Source organism: Bufo bufo, chromosome 1, assembly GCF_905171765.1.
Source record: "Bufo bufo chromosome 1, aBufBuf1.1, whole genome shotgun sequence".
In the NCBI taxonomy this organism is placed as follows: Eukaryota; Metazoa; Chordata; class Amphibia; order Anura; family Bufonidae; genus Bufo; species Bufo bufo.
In genome coordinates, this window is record NC_053389.1 from 344963613 (window position 1) to 344986166 (window position 22554).

Here is a 22554-nt window from a genome sequence, read left to right on the forward strand (position 1 = left end):
GCATTGCCAACCACGGCCAACATGGAGGGAAACATGGCATGTGTTGAGGCGGTATGTAAAGCGGAGATCAGAGCACTAAGGGAGGATGTCTCACACCTCGCCTCCTCGGTTCAGGCCCTAGACGCCACCACAAACACCCTAGCACAACGCCAAGAGGCCCAACAAAAAGTAGTTGCCAAACATACCCAGCAGATCCAGCTCCTCTTTGACATGGCGGATGACGCAGAGACCCGGAACCGCCGCAATAATATTCGGCTACGGGGCTCGCAGAAACATGTTGACAGAGCTTATGGTGACTATTAAACACATCTTTAATCATATTTCACAAAAACCTCCAGAAGCCCCTTTGGAATTAGATTGCACTCATCGCATTCTGGGTCCTCGCAGCCCTGTCCCAGCTAGGCCGTGATATGTACTGTAGCATGTAGAGTTCACCACTTCCAGACAAAGGAGGAAATTATGCGACAGGCTCGACTTAAGGGGCCATTGAAATTGAGGGAGCCCCTATCCAACTCTTAGCAGATCTGTCCAGGACCACCCTGTCTAAACGAAGAGCGCTGCGCCCTCTGTTTGAAGTGCTGCGAGAACATTATCTTCCATATTTCTGGGGGGTATCCATTCTCACTGCAAGTTCGCAAGGGGTTCACAACGCATTTCTTGCGTTCCCTTGGATTTACCGGTCCAAATGAAATCACTGGGGCTTTCACCGCTATTCACCCCGGATTGGCCGTTGATGCCTCCACGTCCTATGAGGAGACGACGATCGTCCTCATCAACCTTCCGCCAGGAGCCTTTCTTGGAGCGACAAAGCCTTCTCACATTGGATCCAGACGCCTCTGGCACCTAGGGGGTATCTCTGGCGAGACCCGTCCAGTAACCATGGAACCGCCGCCGGACTTGATGAATGGCGATGTCCTTGCTTTCTTTGGGGACAGGGGACATTGTGTTCAAGATATCTGCACTCCCCGAATTTAGACTCTTTAATTACCTACATTTGCATTCAAGTTGTACGGGGAGTTACCAGCTGGCACATTTGCAGCTTGGACCTTCTTTCCGGTTTTGGATACCGGTTGCTATAGAGCTGGATCTCTCATTGCTATTTTCATTATTGGGGTTATTTTGTACTCTATGTTTTAATATGTCTTCATTTGTGCTATGCTTCATACTTTTCTTTCTGTACTGCTCTCCCTCACCTGTCTATGCTGCTATGTAGTGCCCAGTAGCAGGGAGTACTTTGACATTTGTGGACATTGCCTATATCCCCTATGCAAAGTTAAAACTTCTTACTTTATTTCACCTAAAAGGGTTAACTTGCACTGTTTAATACTGGGTAACTGCATTTTATATATATGTTGCGATATACACTCACCTAAAGAATTATTAGGAACACCTGTTCTATTTCTCATTAATGCAATTATCTAGTCAACCAATCACATGGCAGTTGCTTCAATGCATTTAGAGGGGTGGTCCTGGTCAAGACAATCTCCTGAACTCCAAACTGAATGTCAGAATGGGAAAGAAAGGTGATTTAAGCAATTTTGAGCGTGCCATGGTTGTTGGTGCCAGACGGGCCGGTCTGAGTATTTCACAATCTGCTCAGTTACTGGGATTTTCGCGCACAACCATTTCTAGAGTTTACAAAGAATGGTGTGAATAGGGAAAAAACAGCCAGTATGAGGCAGTCCTGTGGGCAAAAATGCCTTGTGGATGCTAGAGGTCAGAGGAGAATGGGCTGACTGATTCAAGCTGATAAAAGAGCAACGTTGACTGAAATAACCACTCGTTACAACCGAGGTATACAGCAAAGAATTTGTGAAGCCACAACACGCACAACCTTGAGGTGGATGGGCTACAACAGCAGAAGACCCCACCGGGTACCACTCATCTCCACTACAAATAGGAAAAAGAGGCTACAATTTGCACAAGCTCACCAAAATTGGACTGTTGAAGACTGGAAAAATTTGGCGTAAACAGAATGAGAACATGTATCCATCCTCTGATGGCTACTTCCAGCAGGATAATGCACCATGTCACAAAGCTCGAATCATTTCAAATTGGTTTCTTGAACATGACAATGAGTTCACTGTACTAAAATGGCCCCCACAGTCACCAGATCTCAACCCAATAGAGCATCTTTGGGATGTGGTGGAACGGGAGCTTCGTGCCCTGGATGTGCATCCCTCAAATCTCCATCAACTGCAAGATGCTATCCTATCAATATGGGCCAAGATTTCTAAAGAATGCTATCAGCACCTTGTGGAATCAATGCCACGTAGAATTAAGGCAGTTCTGAAGGCAAAAGGGGGTCCAACACCGTATTAGTATGGTGTTCCTAATAATTCTTTAGGTGAGTGTATATCCTGTTCATTATCACTGTATTTACATGGCTCTGTGGAAAGGGTTAATGAATACTGAGAGACTGTTAGGGCTTTGATTGAGAAGCTAGTAATTTTCCACAGCTGCCATAGGGTTTAAAGAAGACAATGTTTTGGAGGGAAAAACCCAGACGTTGTTTACCACCAAAAAGCAGACAGCCTGAACTTTTAAATGTCTGGTTTTAGCTACTGTATGTTGTTATGGCTGGAAACTTGTTTTTGTCTGGAAAACCTGCTGTGTCATTACCATTGAGTATCAAAGAAGCTCTAGTGTAAGTCTATCCCAGACAAGAGCTGAAACAATGTATCTGTGCTGAGTTTCCCCACTCCACCCCTCCCACTAGAAAGGTTCTAGTCTAGCAAAAACTGTATATAAAGAGAGCAGTCAGACTCCCTAGTGTGCTGCAGTTAGGGAACAGTGCTTGGAAGGGGAGACTTTGCTAGACTACTGAGTGACCAGAAGAAGACGCTGAGACAGGGATACGCTGCAACAGACCCTGGATCACCAGCCTTGGACCAGGGTACCAGCCTTCTGAAGATAAAGACGGACAGCTAGCTCAGGCCTTTTCTTTAGCTTCTGCCAGGGAGGAGACTGGAGAAGCCAGCCCAATGCCTCGCCTGTACTGTTTACTGGTTTACTGCAGACCCTGACTCTCTGGACTTATTTCCCATTGGGGTGCACCACGCGTTACCATCCCTTCCGGAGAGCAGTAACATGTGGTGACACCTCAACGGTGTCCGGGGGACCCAGCGCAGCGTTGAGGCCACCCAAAACCCGGCCACTGCAGCTACTCTCCCCATCTGCTATGTCCTAGATCCTGCTGTTACAGTTACATCCCTGGATACCTAAGTGGCTCTGCCATCACATGTGGATCTTTCTCCCCATCTACTACTCCCCCCTCGCACACATGGGTCAAGATCTTAGGCATCATTATGCTGACTCATGTCCTGTTGCAGTCAATATTAACCTCTTAGATCTGAGGAATCTTAAGCTGGTAGAGATCCCGGTGTGGTCTCCCGTCTATGAGAGATGGGGGTCGACGGATGAACACCTGCTCTTCTTCCCTCCTCCTTTTCATCTCATTTCTCAGTCTGAGTGCCTTCTCTTTTTCTCATTATGCTGTAGTCATGTTATGCAAGCGTGAGGAATGCCTAGGGTATATAGCCATCACGTGTACCAGTCAAGTTCCCTGTTAGGGTGTCTTTAGGCACTATATTTATATGAATACAGCCCTCATACCTAGTGGTTAAGGGCTCAGACTAGTTTCCTGTTTTTTGGGGGTTTTTTTTCCCCCTTTCTCCTATTTCCCCCCCCCCCCCCCCTTCTTTTCTTCCCTTCCCCTCCTTCCTGCTTTCCTACCCAATCCCCAAGTAGTTTTTGTGGGGTGATCAACACTTGCTCGCGTGACAATGTCCACCTTACAGTTTAGTTCCCTAAATGTATGGGGGTTCAACACTCCTGAGAAAAGATCTCAAATTCTGCAACATATGCATAAGAAACATGTCCACATCCTTCTATTACAAGAAACTCATTTTCGATCTTACCAAATCGCAGGGCTCCGCCATAGACAGTTTATCCAGTGGTTCCATACTACTAACCCCATTTCCAAATGAGTCAGTATTGGGTTGCACAAATCCCTTCTGGCCTCTGTTGTTGCAACGCAGGCAGACCAGCATGGCAGATATTTGTTCTTAAAGTTACGGATCTGTGAGAAAGTACTAACCATTGCCTATTTGTATCTCCCTAATCAGGACCAGGGCCGTGTGCTTCTGTCCTATTTAGACAGGCTGGCTAAGTTTGCAGAGGGACAGGTGATTGTGTAGCGGAGGACTTCAATTTAACTCTGGATAGCACTCTGGACTCTTCCTTTGCCAGGTCTCCTCTGCTACAATCCCAGCTTGCATGATACATGATCTCACACTGGTGTATGTGTGGAGGATCCTTCATCCTAAAAGGTACAAGATTACACGTACTACTCCACTGTCCACAACATGCACAGCCAAATTGATTATTTTCTAATAAATCATAACCTGTTATCCTGGCATTCATGCGCTTTCATTGGCCCCACCATATGGTGAGACCATGCGCCAGTCTATTTGTCTCTAGTTATACCTGACATTCCCCAAAGGGAGTGGACATGGTCCCTTAATCCTAATTTACTTAATGATGTTGCCAGTGTTGCAGCTGTTCGACAGTCGATCTCAGATTTTCTGCTTTACCATGCCAATGATCCAACCCCACTCCCCATCCGGTGGGAGGCACTTAAATGTGTTATTAGAGGGGTCCTCATTCAGTAGGGCTCCAGATTAAAAGAAAGAAAGATCTGCCACAATAAGTAAGCTCCTGGCTCTTATTCAAGAACTGGAGAAGGCCCACAAACGCTCTAGGGATCCCACAGTTCGCTTCGCTGTGGGAGGCGAGGAATACTCTTAAAAATTTCCTAGACCAGGCCTATGCTAAACACAGAGAACGCACCAAGTGTTATTTTTAGGAGTTCTCTAATAAATGTGGTAGTGCCCTGGCGAAGTTCTTACGTCCTCGTCCACATAATACTTTTATACCCAAGATCAATTCTCCAGATAGATCTGTTCAGCATGTACCACAGGATATCTCAGACACTTTTAAAGACTATTATGCCCAATTGTACAACCTGAGGGGCCCCCTTGCAGACATGTCCTCTCATGATTTCAAAGCTAGGGTAGACTCTTATATAGCAGATACCGCGTTCCCACCTTGTCCGCTGAGGAAACCTCTCTGAAACAGAACTCAGGCCGGCCCTAATGGAAAGAGCACGGGCCCAGATGGGTTCCCTAATCGATTTTACAAGGTCTTTTTGGAAAACCTATCCCCATTTTTGACCAGGGTGCTCAATGTTCCCCATTCACCACCCAGACTCTTTAAGCTAACATCTTGGTCTTGCCTAAGCCAGGGAAGGACGCCTCGGTTTGTAGCAATTTTGGACCCATTACCCTCATCAACACTGATGTGAAGTTCTTTGCTAAGCTTATTGCCAACCGTATCTCTCTGATTCTCCCTACCGTCATTCACACTAACCAGGTGGGGTTTGTTGATCACAGATAGGCGAGAGACAATACCACAAAAACATTACTTCTCATCTCCCATATTAAGAAACACAAACTCCCTGCATGCCTATTCTCTGTCGACGCTGAAAAAGCCTTCGATTGGGTACACTGGACCTTTTTGCGTTCTGCACTGATGCAATTGGGGCTCGGCCCTAGGCTGTTAGGTAGAATTTTTGCTTTGTATCACAAGCCAACTGCTCGAGTACAAGTGAACAATGTTCTCTCTTCCCCCTTCTCAATAGCAAATGGCACTAGGCAGCAGGGATGCCCACTCTCTCCCTTGCTCAATGTCATAGCCATGGAATACTTGGCAATTGTCTTACGCAGATCTGCAGATATCACAGACAGGGCTCCAGATAGCGACCAAAATGGTCGCCAATGCGACTTAGAATTTACAAATGGCGACAAGACTTTTTTGTCTTGTCGCCATTTGCGACTAGACCGCCGCCGCAGCTCTGCAGTTGAATACAGCGACGGGGCACAGGAGATGATAGTTCTCTGCCCCGCCGCCGATTTTCTTCTCAGCAGCGCAGTGGAGGAGTCTCTCCCTCCCCCTGTGCTGCCGCCGCCGCCAATAGGAAGAGAGACAGGAGGAGGAGGGGAGGGGCTGTGGTCACTGCGCCACCAATGAAGATAACTGAGCTGTTAATACAAATACAGGAGGCGGGTGCCGGAATTCCATAGCCGACACCCGACCTCTATGACAGGGAGCTGCGATCAGCGGCAGTTAACTCTTCAGGTGCGGTACCTGAGGGGTTAACTGCCGCTGATCGCAGCTCCCTGTCATAGAGGTCGGGTGCTGGCTATGTGATTCCGGCACCCGCCTCCTGTATTTGTATTAACAGCTCAGTTATCTTCATTGGTGGCGCAGTGCGCCCCCCCCCTCCTATAATAAACATTGGTGGCACAGTGCGCCCCCCCCAGTATAATAAACATTGGTGGCACAGTGGGAAGTGCCAATGAGGGTTAAAAAAAAATAAAAAAAAATATGAACTCACCTCCTCCAATTGATCGCGTAGCTGCCGGTCTCCTGTTCTTTCTTCAGGACCTGTGGTGACGTCACTGAGCTCATCACATGGTCCATTACCATGGTGATGTATCATGTGATGATCACAGTGATGTCACCACAGGTCCTTTGACAGGTCCTGAAGAAAGAACAGGAGACCGGCTGCTACGCGATCAATTGGAGGAGGTGAGTTAATTATTTTTTAACCCTCATTGGCACTGCCCACTGCGCCACCAATGTTTATTATACTGGGGGGGGGCGCACTGTGCCACCAATGTTTATTATACTGGGGGGTGCACTGTGCCACCAATGTTTATTATACTGGGGGGTGCACTGTGCCACCAATGTTTATTATACTGGGGGGTGCACTGTGCCACCAATGTTTATTATACTGGGGTGTTGGGGGGGGCGCACTGCGCCAACAATGTTTATTATACCGGGGTGTTGGGGGGGCACACTGCGCCACCAATGTTTATTATACTGTGGCGTTTGGGGGGGGGGGCGCACTGCGCCACCAATGTTTATTATACTGGGGTGTATATAAATGTTTATTATATTGACCTTCTCCTAGGCATTCTGTATTAAAGAATGCTGTTATTTTCCCTTATAACCATGTTACAAGGGAAAATAATACAGTGAATAGACTTTCATCCTAGCAACAATGCGTGAAAATCGCACCGCATCCGCACTTGCTTGCGGATGCTTGCGATTTTCACGCAGCCCCATTAACTTCTATGGGGCCTTCGTTGCGTGAAAAACACACAACATAGAGCATGCTGCGATTTTCACGCAACACACAAGTGATGCGTGAAAATCACCGCTCATGTGCACAGCCCCATAGAAATGAATGGGTCCGGATTCAGTGCGGGTGCATTCCGGTATTCTGAATGCCGGATCTGGCACTAATACATTCCTATGGAGAAAAATGCCGGATCCGGCATTCAGGCAAATCTTCAGTTTTTTTCGCCGGAGATAAAACCGTAGCATGCTGCGGTTTTATCTTTTGCCTGATCAGTCTAAAATGACTGAACTGAAGACATCCTGAACGGATTACTCTCCATTCAGAATGCATGGGGATATGCCTGATCAGTTATTTTCCGGTATAGAGCCCCTGTGACGGGACTCAATGCCGGAAATGAAAAACGCTAGTGTGGAAGTACCCTAAAAAATTTACCATAAAATGTTTAAATCCCTTTTCCCAATTTTACATATAAAATATATAAACAATAAATAAATAAACATAATTACATATCGCTGCGTCCAAAAAGTCCAAACTATTAAATTATTAAAAAATATCTCCTATGCGGTGAGCATTCGCCATTTTTTAGTCACCTTGTCACCCCAAAAAATAGGATAGGACTGTTCTATTATGGGCCGAATGTTTCATAAAATTCAAAATGCACGCAGCTTTTTTTTGGTGTTTTTTTTTTTTTTTTTGAGCGGTATTTATGGTGACGAAAGCGAATCAAAATTTTGGTATCTAAACAACCCTACGCCAATCTGATCGGCGTAGTGTTGACACGATACCAAAATTTTGATTCGGTTTCGATTTGGCGACTAAAAATTTGATTTGGCTCCTAAATTTTTCAGTTCAGGAGCCAATGGCTTCTAGGTATTTTTTTTAGTCTGGAGCACTGACAGGGATACGTTTGGGATCCAGACATTATAAACTTGCCCTTTATGCAGATAATCTTCTCCTATATATCACCAATCCGAGGTTGTCCTATCCTGCTCAAGGAGTTTGAGCACTATGGTCAAGTTAGTAATTTTAAGGTTAAGTATCTAAAACTGAAGCACATAATCTTACCCTGCCTAATAGTCTGGTAAACAGCCTTAAAACATATTTTGGCAGACCAACTCTATCAAATACCTGGGGGCTTATATTCCCTGTGATTTGCCTTCCCTGTTCTCACTCAATTATGCACCCTTACTTCAAAAAACGATACAGGACCTCTCCCGTTATGGGACTCTGCAGTTGTCCTGGTTTGGTCGCATGAATGCGGTTAAGATGGATGTCTTGCCGTGATTCTTGTATTTATTTCAAACGATCCCAATCCTACCCCCCTAGGAGTTTCTTCTGTAGCATACAAAGGGCAGTAAGCAAATTTATATGGGGTTCCCTTAGACGTTGTATGCGACATGCCACTCTAATCAGCCGCAAACTGGAGGGGGGAGCTGGACTCCGAGACTTCGATCTACACTCACCTAAAGAATTATTAGGAACACCATACTAATATGGTGTTGGACCCCCTTTTGCCTTCAGAACTGCCTTAATTCTACGTGGCATTGATTCAACAAGGTGCTGATAGCATTCTTTAGAAGTGTTGGCCCATATTGATAGGATAGCATCTTGCAGTTGGAGATTTGAGGGATGCACATCCAGGGCACGAAGCTCCCGTTCCACCACATCCCAAAGATGCTCTATTGGGTTGAGATCTGGTGACTGTGGGGGCCATTTTAGTACAGTGAACTTATTGTCATGTTCAAGAAACCAATTTGAAATTATTCGAGCTTTGTGACATGGTGCATTATCCTGCTGGAAGTAGCCATCAGAGGATGGATACATGTTCTCATTCTGTTTACGCCAAATTCAGACTACTATTTGAATGTCTCAACAGAAATCGAGACTCATCAGACCAGGCAACATTTTTCCAGTCTTCAACAGTCCAATTTTGGTGAGCTCGTGAAAATTGTAGCCTCTTTTTCCTATTTGTAGTGGAGATGAGTGGTACCCAGTGGGGTCTTCTGCTGTTGTAGCCCATCCGCCTCAAGGTTGTGCGTGTTGTGGCTTCAGAAATGCTTTGCTGCATACCTCGGTTGTAACGAGTGGTTATTTCAGTCAACGTTGCTCTTCTATCAGCTTGAATCAGTCGGCCCATTCTCCTCTGACCTCTAGCATCCACAAGGCATTTTTGCCCACAGGACTGCCGCATACTGGATGTTTTTCCCTTTTCACACCATTCTTTGTAAACCCTAGAAATGGTTGTGCGTAACAATCCCAGTCACTGAGCAGATTGTGAAATACTCAGACCTGCCCGTCTGGCATCAACAACCATGCCACGCTCAAAATTGCTTAAATCACCTTTCTTTCCCATTCTGACATTCAGTTTGGAGTTCAGGAGATTGTCTTGACCAGGACCACACCCCTAAATGCATTGAAGCAACTGCCATGTGATTGGTTGACTAGTTAATTGCATTAATGAGAAATAGAACAGGTGTTCCTAATAATTCTTTAGGTGAGTGTATATCATCAAGCCTCATTACTCCAGAGAATTGTTGACTGGTTCCATAATAAATCCCACAAGCAAGTAGAAGAGGACATATCCCCAATTCTACCGACTTCCTTACCCTGGATCTTGCCGAATAGTAGGCCCCCTCTTAAGGAGTTTTCAATATTAACTCACCATCTGTTTCTCCTTTGGGACAGATTTATGGTTAGGTATGGTTTATCACATCGCCCAGGACCCCCAAGCCCACTTTTTGGAAATCCGTATTTTCGCCCGGCCAAAGATAGGGACACCTTTCTGGGTTGGGCCGCCTCTTTATCCCCATGTTACTACCAAGTCATGATGGAGAATTGCCATCTTCCCTCTTTCTCCTCCTTGCAGGGGGCCTGCCAGGGAAGAGTCCTGTCTTGGCTGGAATATGCACAAATTCACCAATACTTACACTCACTGTTCCCGCAAGGACTTGTTCCCAAATCTCTCTCTGATTTTGAGGGACTTCTCTTACAAGCTGCCCAGCCAGTCCACTTGATATCTTTTCTATATGGTATGTTATTGAGCAGGGTGGTGAGCGAGATGCTGAGCTTTGTTGCGGCTTGGGAGTCAGAACTTAGCATGGCTCTCACAGAATCAGACTAGGCAAAGATTTTCTTACTCTCTCACAAGATGTTCTTCTCCTGGGCAGCACAGAATATGGACTACAAGATTCTGACCAGATTGTATAGATGCCCATCTATTCTGCACTCCTACTATCCTAAGGTTTCGGAAGTCTGCAGGCGTTGCAACTCAGAGGTAGGGAACATGATTCATATTTGGTGGTCCTGCCCCCTTATTCAACCTTTCTGGCAACATATCTTTGAAGTTTACCGACAAGTAACAAAGCAAACATTTAACACGAACTCCACAGATGGCTCTCCTTTCTCTCCTACCAGGCCCTGGATCAGTCATCAAACGAGATGTGCTGCATCATTTTCTCTCTGCTGCACTCACAGTCCTCCCTTGACATTGGAAGTCTCCCCCCCCCCCCCCCCCCCATCAAAGAATGGATGACAGAGGTAGACATTTTGGAGAGAATGAAGACTCTAACTGCTGAAAACACAGACAGGGCTGAGACGCCTGTGGGACCCCTGGACTAGATTTAAGGCCGGACCAGAATTTCCTACCTGGCTTAGGGAACTTAATCAGTCTGAATAGGTCCTGTCCTTTGAACTCTACTTGGGATCTGCTGGAGCTGGATGAGCTCCTTCTTCCTAACTGCTTCCTTCCCGTCTTACCCCTTTCCATAGACTCCCTTACACTCTCCCCCCCCCTTTTTTTTTTCTCTTTCTTTCATTTTTTATATTTTCATTGCACTTCACTGGCTTTGTGTTCTATGATAGCCACTTTTATAGTCTTGATTGATAGGCTGAGTTCATTAGCTGTTGGATATTAATGTAGGCTTCAGTTGCATTATTTTAAGTCTTTTGATTTTTTTTGAGTATTACATGATGTGGAATTTGATTACATCAGCTGTGTATTGTCAATTGCATATTCGACTTCAGTTTGCTCATTTGGCCTGCGTGCCTATAAGAGCTCTAGGTTCCTTTGAATGTGTACTTTTACATTGAAAACTTTAATAAAAACAGATTGTCTTTTTTGTTTTACAATCTGTTTGTCACCTATAGCAACCAGTCACAGCACACCTTTCACTTTGCCCATGGCAACCAATCACAGCACAGCTTTTATTTTTACTACAGGGCATCTTACAATACTGTAGACTTATGTTCCCCAACCTGTGTCAACATTAGCTGTTGAAAAACTACAACTCCCATGATGCCTTAATGGAAGCAGTGTAGGCAAGGCAAGATGGGAGACGTAGTTTTGCAACAGCTGAAGAGCCCCAGGTTGGTAAACATAGGTCTACAGTGTTGTAAGAAGTGCTGCAGTAAAACAAAGGCTGTGCTGGTTAATACGTGTAAAAATGAAAGCTGTGTTGTGATTGGTTCCTATAGGCATCAAACAGATTGTATTTTAGAAAATACATGCAGGAAGATGAACTGCAGCGGAAATGTAAGATCAAACAAACTCTATGCAAAGATGTTTCCTCTGTGAATGGGCACCTGGTGCAGTAGCAGGTTTTGCAAAGTTTGCAGACATGACCAAAAGGTGGCAGTATGATCTGTATAAGGGCTTTTAAAGAAAAAAACATAGTGGAAGGATGTTTTCCTTCCCCGCTCTAATTAGGACACAGACAACAATGAATATTTATAAGTAAGAAATAGCACTAGAAAAACATTTATATAGATAAATGTACACCTGGGCAATGCTGTGTGTGTGCTAATAAATATACAGTATAAATGGTCCCTACCAAAAAATATGGCTTTCTTTTCATGCATTACTGAAATGATGTGGATTGGGCAAAGTGATTTCATTCGGTATCATTATACATGTGAGAAAGCAGAGATTCTATCATGTCATAAATTGTCTGGTTTAACTAATTATTTTTGACTATAAAAAGGAAAAAAGGTTTGCGTTTTCCATTTTTGCCCTAGTGCCAACGGACAGGAACACGGAGTCTACGGGTGGGTGACTGGTTCGGCTATTATCCCTCGTCTTGTTTCATAGGGCAGACATTGACTTACAGGGGAGCTACCTATAAAAGCACTAGAGAGACAGTTTTATTTGTTCTGGAGGAGAATTAATTTGCAGACTTTTTTTTCTCATGGAGTATTACCTGTACATCTCCATATGTCAGCTGGATATCTTCAATGAAAACCTGTACCCTCCAGAACTGAGTCAAAGGTTTCTTACATAACCAACCAACAGCCTGCATTGTACTGACGAGGGACAAGAACCAAAAAAACCATGCCTCAGATAAATGAGAATCTGTACCCCCTCGAGCTCTGTGACTCATTATAGCACTCATCATAACACGCAAAGTTGCAATAAAGTTAGTTATGATGTTTGCATTAAAAGATCATTAATATAAAATCACTACATACACACAATAGGGATCCTTAGTTACTTTCAGAAAACGACAGGTTCCATGAAAGCAAAAGTCCTTGTATTTTCTTAGACAGGGATCCCGCTTTAGTCCTTTGCCTTTCTTTCTCACATTGTGAATTTTCTCTTCTCTTTGTGCATCTTTGGATTTTGAAGAATGTGCTGCTAAATGAGAAACAAAATTATCAAGATATAATAAGTATATAAACGGCTAGAAACACTCATAGAAAGTTACTTTATTACAGTCAGATGCTGTATGCTGTAGCAATCTCGTCAGATTTTGTAGATGTTTATGTAATATAACCACACAGTCCTTAAATGGACCCATATGTGGTACAGCCACCAAGTGAGTCATGGAAACAAAGTGAATCCCCTTTCAGTTCCCTTAGGGCTTATTCACACGTCCATGTGAAGCCCGTGCCCGTATTGCGGACCCGCAATACACGGGTCCCGTTCCGTGGCCATTCCGCATCACGGATGCGGACCCATTAATTTCAATGGGTCTGCAAATCCGTAGATGCGGAACAGAACCACGGAACACTACGGAATCAATAAGGAGTGCTTTATGAGGTTCCGTTCCGTGCTTCCGCACCGCAAAAAAAAGATAGAGCAAGGCTAAGCTCTATCTTTTTGCAGAACGGAGGGATCGCGGACCCATTCAAGTGAATGGGGCCGCTATCCCTATGCGGCTGCCACACGGCCGCGTGAATAAGCCCTTAGTCATTACCAACTTTTCTTGGGTTAAAAGCAGAGATCAGAAGATTTCTCTCATTTCAGCCATTGGAGCAGGATGGCTAAGAATCTTTTGGTTATAATTTGTATCTGCAAAGCAAGTTTCTCAATAAATGTCTGGGGTCAATTTTAACCCTTTGCGCACCTTGATGTAACCATATGTCCAAGGTGGACAAGAGACCTATGGAGCGGGCTCACAAGTTGAGCAGGCTCCAAATGCAGTGGATACTGGCTGTGTATCCCTCAAATGTTGCTGTCAATAGAGACTTCAGCACCTGAAAGGTTAGGTGGACGGCATGGGCTTCAATCGGATTCTCCTCGTTTAAATCATGGGGTGCTGTTTGGTTGCTATAGCAGTCTGGGGCATTATGATGGCTCCCACTGATCCCACAAGACCTTGGTCTCTGGAGTCATTGGGCAGACTAGATTGGCCAAATGGTTCTCATCTGCCAACACATTCTAGGTTTCTATATGTTTCTATGTCAATGGCCAGGTTACAGTCACTTACAGACCAGCAGGAGTGTGCAGCATGCCGCAGAACCCAAAAGAGATGTGTGGACATACATCAGAGGCTCTACTGTGCTGACCAGCAAAATAAAGCCCCTTCTTCACAGTGACAGCCGCCAATAAATCGATTCCAGCCAGTAGTATATTGTGAAATGTAACCAAAACATAGAGTATTTAATCCCACAACAGCAATATATGCTCACCAAACCTAAACGCCTTTGCACCTTGACTCAGGAGGTGGTACTCAGAGGCGGAAGAGGACATTATATAATACAACCTCTCCTCATACAGGAAATAAGTTGTGTGTAGAGTGTAACACTTGCGAGAAGAGATACAGTTGAAACCAGAAGTTTACATACACTATATAAAAAGACACATATGCATGCTTTTCTCAATATCTGACATGAAATCAGAATAAACCTTTCCTGTTTTTGGTCAATTAGGATTACCATAATTATTATTATTTGCCAAATGCCAGAATAATGAGAGAGAATATTTTAAGGCATTTTTATTACTTTCTGCAAAGTCAAAATTTTATATACATTTCATTAATATTTGGTACAATTGTCCTTAAACTGTATGACTTTCAAACATTTTGTATATCCTTCCACAAGCTTCTCACAATAGTTGGTCGGAATTTGGGCACATTCCTCCTGACAAAACTGGTGTAACTTGAGCCATGTTTGTTGGTCGCCTTGCTCGCACCTTCCTTTTCAGCTTTGCCAATAAATTTTCAATAGGATTGAGATCAGGGCTTTGTGATGGCCACTCCAAAACATTGACTTTGTTATCCTTAAGCCACTGTGTAACCAGTTTGAAAGTATTCTTCGGGTCATTGTCCATTTGGAAGACCCACTTCTGCCCAAGCTTCAACTTCCTGGCTGATGTATTGAGATGTTGCTTCAGTATTTCCACATAATCTTCTTTCCTCATGATGCCATCTATTTTATGAAGTGCACCAGTCCCGCCTGAAGCAAAACAAACCCACAACATGATGCTGCCACCTCCTTGTTTCACAGTTGGGATGGTGTTCTTAGGCTTCCAAGCTTCTCCCTTTTTCCTCCAAATGTAACGATGGTCATCATGGCCATAAAGTTCAATTTTAGTTTCGTCAGACCACAGGACAGGTCTCCAAAAATGTAGGTCTTTGTTCCTGTGTGCATTTGTTGCTTGTCCTATTAGTTTATACAAACTTGTGTGAAAAATGAGTGACCATTTAAGGAGTATAGTTTTTAAAAGGATGTCACTTCTCGGGGTTTCAATTTTATTAGTAACCCAGAGGCTCTGCAAATGTGACATGGCACCAAAAACCATTTCATAAAAATCTGCAGTCCAAAAACCAAATAGCACTCCTTCCCTTCTGAAGTCTGCCATGTGTCCAAACAGAAATTTATGACCACAAATATGGGCATTTCCATACTAATGAAAAATTGCGTTACAAATTCTGGCCTGCATATTAGAAGAAAATAATGCAATTTTTAATTTTAAAAAAGTCTGATTTTAATAAGTTCTATGAAACAACTGGGGGTGAAAATGGTCACAACACCCATAGATAAATTAATTGAGGAAAGTCGTTTCTAAAAAGTGATCTTTTTGGACATATTTATATATTGGCACCTCAAGCTGTCTGCAAAAGTGAAATGGTACTGTACTTGGAAATAGAGTTGTTGCGATACCAAATTTCTGATTCGGTTTCGATACCATAAAAAAGTATTGCGATACTCGATACCATTCGATACCACGCGAAAAAATAAACCAAAAAAGCCACAAGCATTACGCATTTTAAAAAATGGCAAATCGTGCAGTTTTTATTTATTTTTTCTGCTCCGGCGTTCACCGCATAGATTATTTTTATATTTTAATAGTTTGGACTTTTCTGACGCTGCGATATGTGATATGTTTATTTATTGTTTATACATTTTATATGTGAAATTTTATATGTGAAATTGGTACTTAATATTTTGGTGGGTTCTTTTTTACACTTTTTATTTAATAACTATTTCCCCCCTTAGGGGCTAGAACCTTGGATTTTTTTTCATCCCTTGTCCTATTCACCCTGATACAGCTCTATTAGGGTGAATAGGACCTCACACTCTCCCTGCTGCTCTGTGCTATGTGCACACAGCATCAGGGATGTTACCATGGCAGCCGGGGCTTCAGTAGCGTCCTGGCTGCCATGGTAACAGATCGGAGTCCCACGATTACACTGCTGGGGCTCCGATCAGAAGCTGCCCCACTGCACCACCAATGAGGGGAGGGGAGAGGACCCTGTGGCCACTGCCACCAATGATTTTAATACTGGGGGATGGGGGCACTGTGCCACCAATGAGAATTACCCCTTAATACAGGAGGCGGGTACTGTCAGATCAGCGGCAGTTAACCCCTGTCAGGGGCAGGGTGACGGCAATGCGATTCTGCTGCCGGCACCCGCCTCCTGTATTATGTGTTAAAGTCTGGACCCATAAAGTAGTCTAAGTATTAGGCTACACAGAGCGGCGCCCAGAGATGTCCCAGCACTTACTATTATTCCTGGGCGCCGCTCCATTCGCCCGCCGTGCCCCATTACTGTCGCCTGCTCCATATGCTAATTACTATCGGAGCAATGGGGAGGAGATATCAGCTTCTCTAGTTGGCGTTCCTTCTCCCTGGCTGTAGCGCTGTCCAATCGCAGCGCAGGGAGAAAGAACGCCCACTAGAGAAGCCGATTGCTCCGATAGTAATTGGCATATGGAGCAGGAGAGGAGACAGTAAGGCCTCTTTTACACGGGCGTTGCGGAAAAATGTGCGGGTGCGTTGCGGGAACACCTGCGATTTTTCCGCGCGAGTGCAAAACATTGTAATGCGTTTTGCACTCGCGTGAGAAAAATCGCGCGTGTTTGGTACCCAAACCCGAACTTCTTCACAGAAGTTCGGGCTTGGGATCGGTGTTCTGTAAATAGTATTATTTTCCCTTATAACATGGTTATAAGGGAAAATAATAGCATTCTGAATACAGAATGCTAAGTAAAACAGGGCTGGAGGGGTTAAAAAAAAATAAAAAATCATTTAACTCACCTTAATCCACTTGCTCGCGATGCCCGTCATCTCCGTCGGACTCTTTTACTGTAAAGGACCTGTGGAGAGCATTAACTATAGTTTAAGGACCTGGGATGACGTCACTTTGGTCATCACATGGTACGTCACATGATCTTTTACCATGGTGAATCACCATGGTAAAAGATCATGTGACGTACCATGTGATGACCGGAGTGACGTCATCCCAGGTCCTTAAACTATAGTTAATGCTCTCCACAGGTCCTATACAGTAAAAGAGTCAGACGGAGATGACGGGCATCGCGAGCAAGTGGATTAAGGTGAGTTAAATGATTTTTTATTTTTTTTAACCCCTCTAGCCCTGTTTTACTATGCATTCTGTATTCAGAATGCTATTATTTTCCCTTATAACCATGTTATAAGGGAAAATAATAAGGTTAGGGTCTCCATCCCGATCATCTCCTAGCAACCGTGCGTGAAAATCGCACCGCATCCGCACTTGCTTGCGGATGCTTGCGATTTTCACGCAACCCCATTCATTTCTATAGGGCCTGCGTTACGTGAAAAACGCACAAAGAGGAGCATGCTGCGATTTTCACGCAACGCACAAGTGATGCGTGAAAATCACCGCTCGTGTGCACAGCCCCATAGAAATGAATGGTTCAGTATTCAGTGCGGGTGCAATGCGTTCACCTCCCGCATCGCATCCGCGCGGAATACTCGCTCGTGTGAAAGGGGCCTAATGGGGCACAGCGGGCGAACAGAGCAGCGCCCAGGAATAATAGTAAGTGCTGGGACATCGCTGGGCGCCGCTCTGTGTACGAAAAGTCCTATCATTGGTGGCGCAGTGCTTCAGCCCCTCCTCCGCCCCTCTCTTCTCATTAGTGGCAGCGGCAGCACAGGGGGAGGGAGAGACTGCTTCCTTCTGCCCTGTGCTGCTGAGGGAACATGAGCGCGCTGACAGCAGCGCGCTCATGTTCAGAGATACTAGACTGCGCAGCAGTGCAGCCCAGTATCGGAAAAAAATGAAAATCCAGGTATGGTATCGATACCGGTACAAAAAGTATCGATTGCAACAACCCTACTTGGAAAATATCTTAATTAAAAAGGAGGTTAGGCGATTAGAATATTTCCTGAATATGCTTTTTAAATACTTTGAGGGGTGAGAGCCACTAAGGTCAGTAGTTTAATCTCATAGTAGACTCAAGATACAGAAGAAGATTCTTATGGTCAGTACTGACAACAACTTGATATTTGGCTGCCTCCAGAAAATTTCACTACTCCTCGAATGTCCATTTAATGGCCAACAACTCACAATTCTTTCTTTAACCACTTAAGGACCACAGGTTTATACCCCCCTAAAGACCAGGCCCTTTTTTTACAAATCGGCACTCCACAACTTTAGCGGTTTATTGCTCGGTCATGCAACTTACCACCCAAATGAATTTTACCTCCTTTTCTTCTCACTAATAGAGCTTTCATTTGGTGGTATTTCATTGCTGCTGACATTTTTACTTTTTTTGTTATTAATCGAAATTTAACGATTTTTTTGCAAAAAAAAATGACATTTTTCACTTTCAGTTGCAAAATTTTGCAAAAAAAACGACATCCATATATAAATTTTTCTCTAAATTTATTGTTCTACATGTCTGATAAAAAAAAAATGGTTTGGGTAAAAAAAAAATGGTTTGGGTAAAAGTTATAGCGTTTACAAACTATGGTACAAAAATGTGAATTTCCGCTTTTTGAAGCAGCTCTGACTTTCTGAGCACCTGTCATGTTTCCTGAGGTTCTACAATGGCCAGACAGTACAAACACCCCACAAATGACCCCATTTCGGAAAGTAGACACCCTAAGGTATTCGCTGATGGGCATAGTGAGTTCATAGAACTTTTTTTTTTTTGTCACAAGTTAGCGGAAAATGATGATTTATTTATTTATTTTTTTTTTTTTCTTACAAAGTCTCATATTCCACTAACTTGTGACAAAAAATAAAAACTTCCATGAACTCACTATGCCCATCAGCGAATACCTTGGGGTGTCTTCTTTCCAAAATGGGGTCACTTGTGGGGTAGTTATACTGCCCTGGCATTCTAGGGGCCCAAATGTGTGGTAAGGAGTTTGAAATCAAATTCTGTAAAAAATGACCAGTGAAATCCGAAAGGTGCTCTTTGGAATATGGGCCCCTTTGCCCATCTAGGCTGCAAAAAAGTGTCACACATCTGGTATGTCCGTATTCAGGAGAAGTTGGGGAATGTGTTTTGGGGTGTCTTTTTACATATACTCATGCTCGGTGAGAGAAATATCTCAGCAAAAGACAACTTTTCCCATTTTTTTATACAAAGTTGGCATTTGACCAAGATATTTATCTCACCCAGCATGGGTATATGTAAAATGACACCCCAAAACACATTGCCCAACTTCTCCTGAGTACGGCGATACCAGATGTGTGACACTTTTTTGCAGCCTAGATGCGCAAAGGGGCCCACATTCCTTTTATGAGGGCATTTTTAGACATTTGGATCCCAGACTTCTTCTCACGCTTTAGGGCCCCTAGAATGCCAGGGCAGTATAAATACCCCACATGTGACCCTATTTTGTAAAGAAGACACCCCAAGGTATTCAATGAGGGGCATGGCGAGTTCATAGAATTTTTTTTTTTTTTGGCACAAGTTAGCGGAAATTGATTTTATTTATTTTTTTCTCACAAAGTCTCCCTTTCCGCTAACTTGGGACAAAAATTTCAATCGTTCATGGACTCAATATGCCCCTCACGGAATACCTTGGGGTGTCTTCTTTCCGAAATGGGGTCACATGTGGGGTATTTATACTGCCCTGGCATTCTAGGGGCCCTAAAGCGTGAGAAGAAGTCTGGAATATAAATCTCTAAAAAATTTTACGCATTTGGATTCCGTGAGGGGTATGGTGAGTTCATGTGAGATTTTATTTTTTGACACAAGTTAGTGGAATATGAGACTTTGTAAGAAAAAAAAAAAATTTCCGCTAACTTGGGCCAAATAAAAATGTCTGAATGGAGCCTTACAGGGGGGTGATCAGGGAGTCTATATGGGGTGATCACCCCCCTGTCATTGATCACCCCCCTATAAGGCTCCATTCAGATGTCCGTATGTGTTTTGCGGATCCGATCCATGTATCCGTGGATCCGTAAAAATCATACGGACATCTGAATGCAGCCTGACAGGGGGGGTGATCAATGACAGGGGGAGTGATCAATGACAGGGGGGGTGATCAATGACAGGGGGGTGATCAGGGAGTCTATATGGGGTGATCACCCCCCCTGGAAGGCTCCAGGGAGACGCCTGTATGTGTTTTGCGGATCCGATCCATCTATCAGTGGATCCGTAAAAATCATGCGGACATCTGAATGGAGCTTTACAGGGGGGTGATCAATGACAGGGGGGTAATCAATGACAGGGGGGTGATCAGGGAGTCTATATGGGGTGATCACCACAGTCATTGATCACGCCCCTGTAAGGCTCCATTCAGACGTCCATATGCGTTTTGCGGATCCGATCCATCTATCAGTGGATCCGTAAAAATCATGCCAACGTCTGAATGGAGCTTTACAGGGGGGTGATCAATGACAGGGGGGTAATCAATGACAGGGGGGTGATCAGGGAGTCTATATGGGGTGATCACCACAGTCATTGATCACGCCCCTGTAAGGCTTCATTCAGACGTCCGTATGCGTTTTGCGGATCCGATCCATCTATCAGTGGATCCGTAAAAATCATGCGGACGTCTGAATGGAGCTTTACAGGGGGGTAATCAATGACAGGGGGGTGATCAGGGAGTCTATATGGGGTGATCACCACAGTCATTGATCACGCCCCTGTAAGGCTCCATTCAGACGTCCGTATGCGTTTTGCGGATCCGATCCATCTATCAGTGGATCCGTAAAAATCATGCGGACATCTGAATGGAGCTTTACAGGGGGGTAATCAATGACAGGGGGGTGATCAGGGAGTCTATATGGGGTGATCACCACAGTCATTGATCACGGCCCTGTAAGGCTTCATTCAGACGTCCGTATGAGTTTTGCGGATCCGATCCATCTATCAGTGGATCCATAAAAATCATGCGGACGTCTGAATAGAGCTTTACAGGGGGGTAATCAATGATGGGGGGGTAATCAATGACAGGGGGGTGATCAGGGAGTCTATATGGGGTGATCAGGGGTGATCAAGGGTGAATAAGGGGTTAATAAGTGACAAGGGGGGGGGGGGGTGTAGTGTAGTGGTGCTTGGTGCAACATATTACTGAGCTACCTGTGTCCTCTGGTGGTCGATCCAAACAAAGGGGACCACCAGAGGACCAGGTAGCAGGTATATTAGACGCTGTTATCAAAACAGCGTCTGATATACCTTTCAGGGGTTAAAAAAATCACATCTCCAGCCTGCCAGCGAACGATCGCCGCTGGCAGGCTGGAGATCCACTCTCTTACCTTCCGTTCCTGTGAGCGCGCGCGCCTGTGTGCGCGCGTTCACAGGAAATCTCGGCTCACGCGAGATGACGCCAATCGGCGTTAGCGTAGCCTGGGGGAGCCGCCGCGATGACGCCTTTCGGCGTTACAGTTGCGGCAAGTGGTTAAGTCATCGGGACAGAAGAGAAACACACACAAGTTTATATCTTAATTAAAGTTGAGGGACCCCAATACTGCTCCTATCCAAATCTCAAAAGCATCTATCTCAATTATAAATGGCTAATGTGGGTCTAATACTGCTAGCAACAAAGCTGGTGAGATGCATATGAAAATCAGCAGCTAAAACAAGATAACCCAGGACTATAAAGCATCACAGACACATTTTTTGATATTAGCAAACAAATGGTTTTCACAATTTTTAGTTTTCCCCTTTAAAGAAAGGAGTTCTTTAAAAGGCTTTTCCAGGATTTCAATACTGAAGGCCTAAACTCAGGATAGGTCATCAATATATGAGGGGTAGTCTAACTCCAAACATGATCCAATTCAAAGAGGTTGTCCGGTCCCAAAATCTAAATTCTTTTTGTGTGTTCCTAACACCCCTCACCATGCCTACATATGCCTTCAATACCTGTTTTTCATGTCCGAGCTTTCCTTCACCCCTGTAAGACATCATATTTTCCTGGCAGAACTCTTTACTTTCTCCCCTTCTTGTTTTGTTGAATACATAACTTTATTGATACACAAGCCTGGCTGCACTGCACAGAGATGAGTCACAGGCTGGACATGCCCCCCACTCTGCTCTGCATGCCGCTGCTGCACCCACTACATCTCCTGTGTCCATCTTTCTGCACACAGATATGATTCTACTTCTCCCTCAGTGTCTAAATCCCATTACTGACCATCCACAGGCTCTGCCCTCACCATCTCCAGAGTGTAATAAACAGCTGGAGGCAGCAAGCACCCCCAAACACATCTGTATCTAATCCTATCCTGTGTGATACAGCCTGCTGAGCTGTGTATCTAAACTCACCACTGACCATACACGAGCTCTTGCCTCACCATCTCCAGAGTGTGATAAACAGCTGGAATCAGCAAGCACGTCCAAACACATCTGTATCTAATCCTAACATGTATGTGTGCCTGATACAGAGCATGTTTTGTGCGATA

At 44.5% G+C, this 22554-nt stretch overlaps 1 protein-coding gene across 2 annotated transcripts in view; it reads right to left on the reverse strand.

The window, feature by feature from the left end:
* HBEGF (heparin binding EGF like growth factor) overlaps positions 1 to 22554 on the reverse strand; it is a 116910-nt gene that overhangs the window by 41780 nt on the left and 52576 nt on the right. The window contains exon 3 of one of the 2 annotated variants that reach the window (XM_040442672.1): positions 12671 to 12833. In XM_040442672.1, the coding sequence (XP_040298606.1) occupies positions 12671 to 12833 (163 nt within the window). Of the gene's footprint in view, positions 1 to 12670; positions 12837 to 22554 lie in introns of both variants that reach the window. The other variant, XM_040442662.1, reaches the window with a different exon arrangement.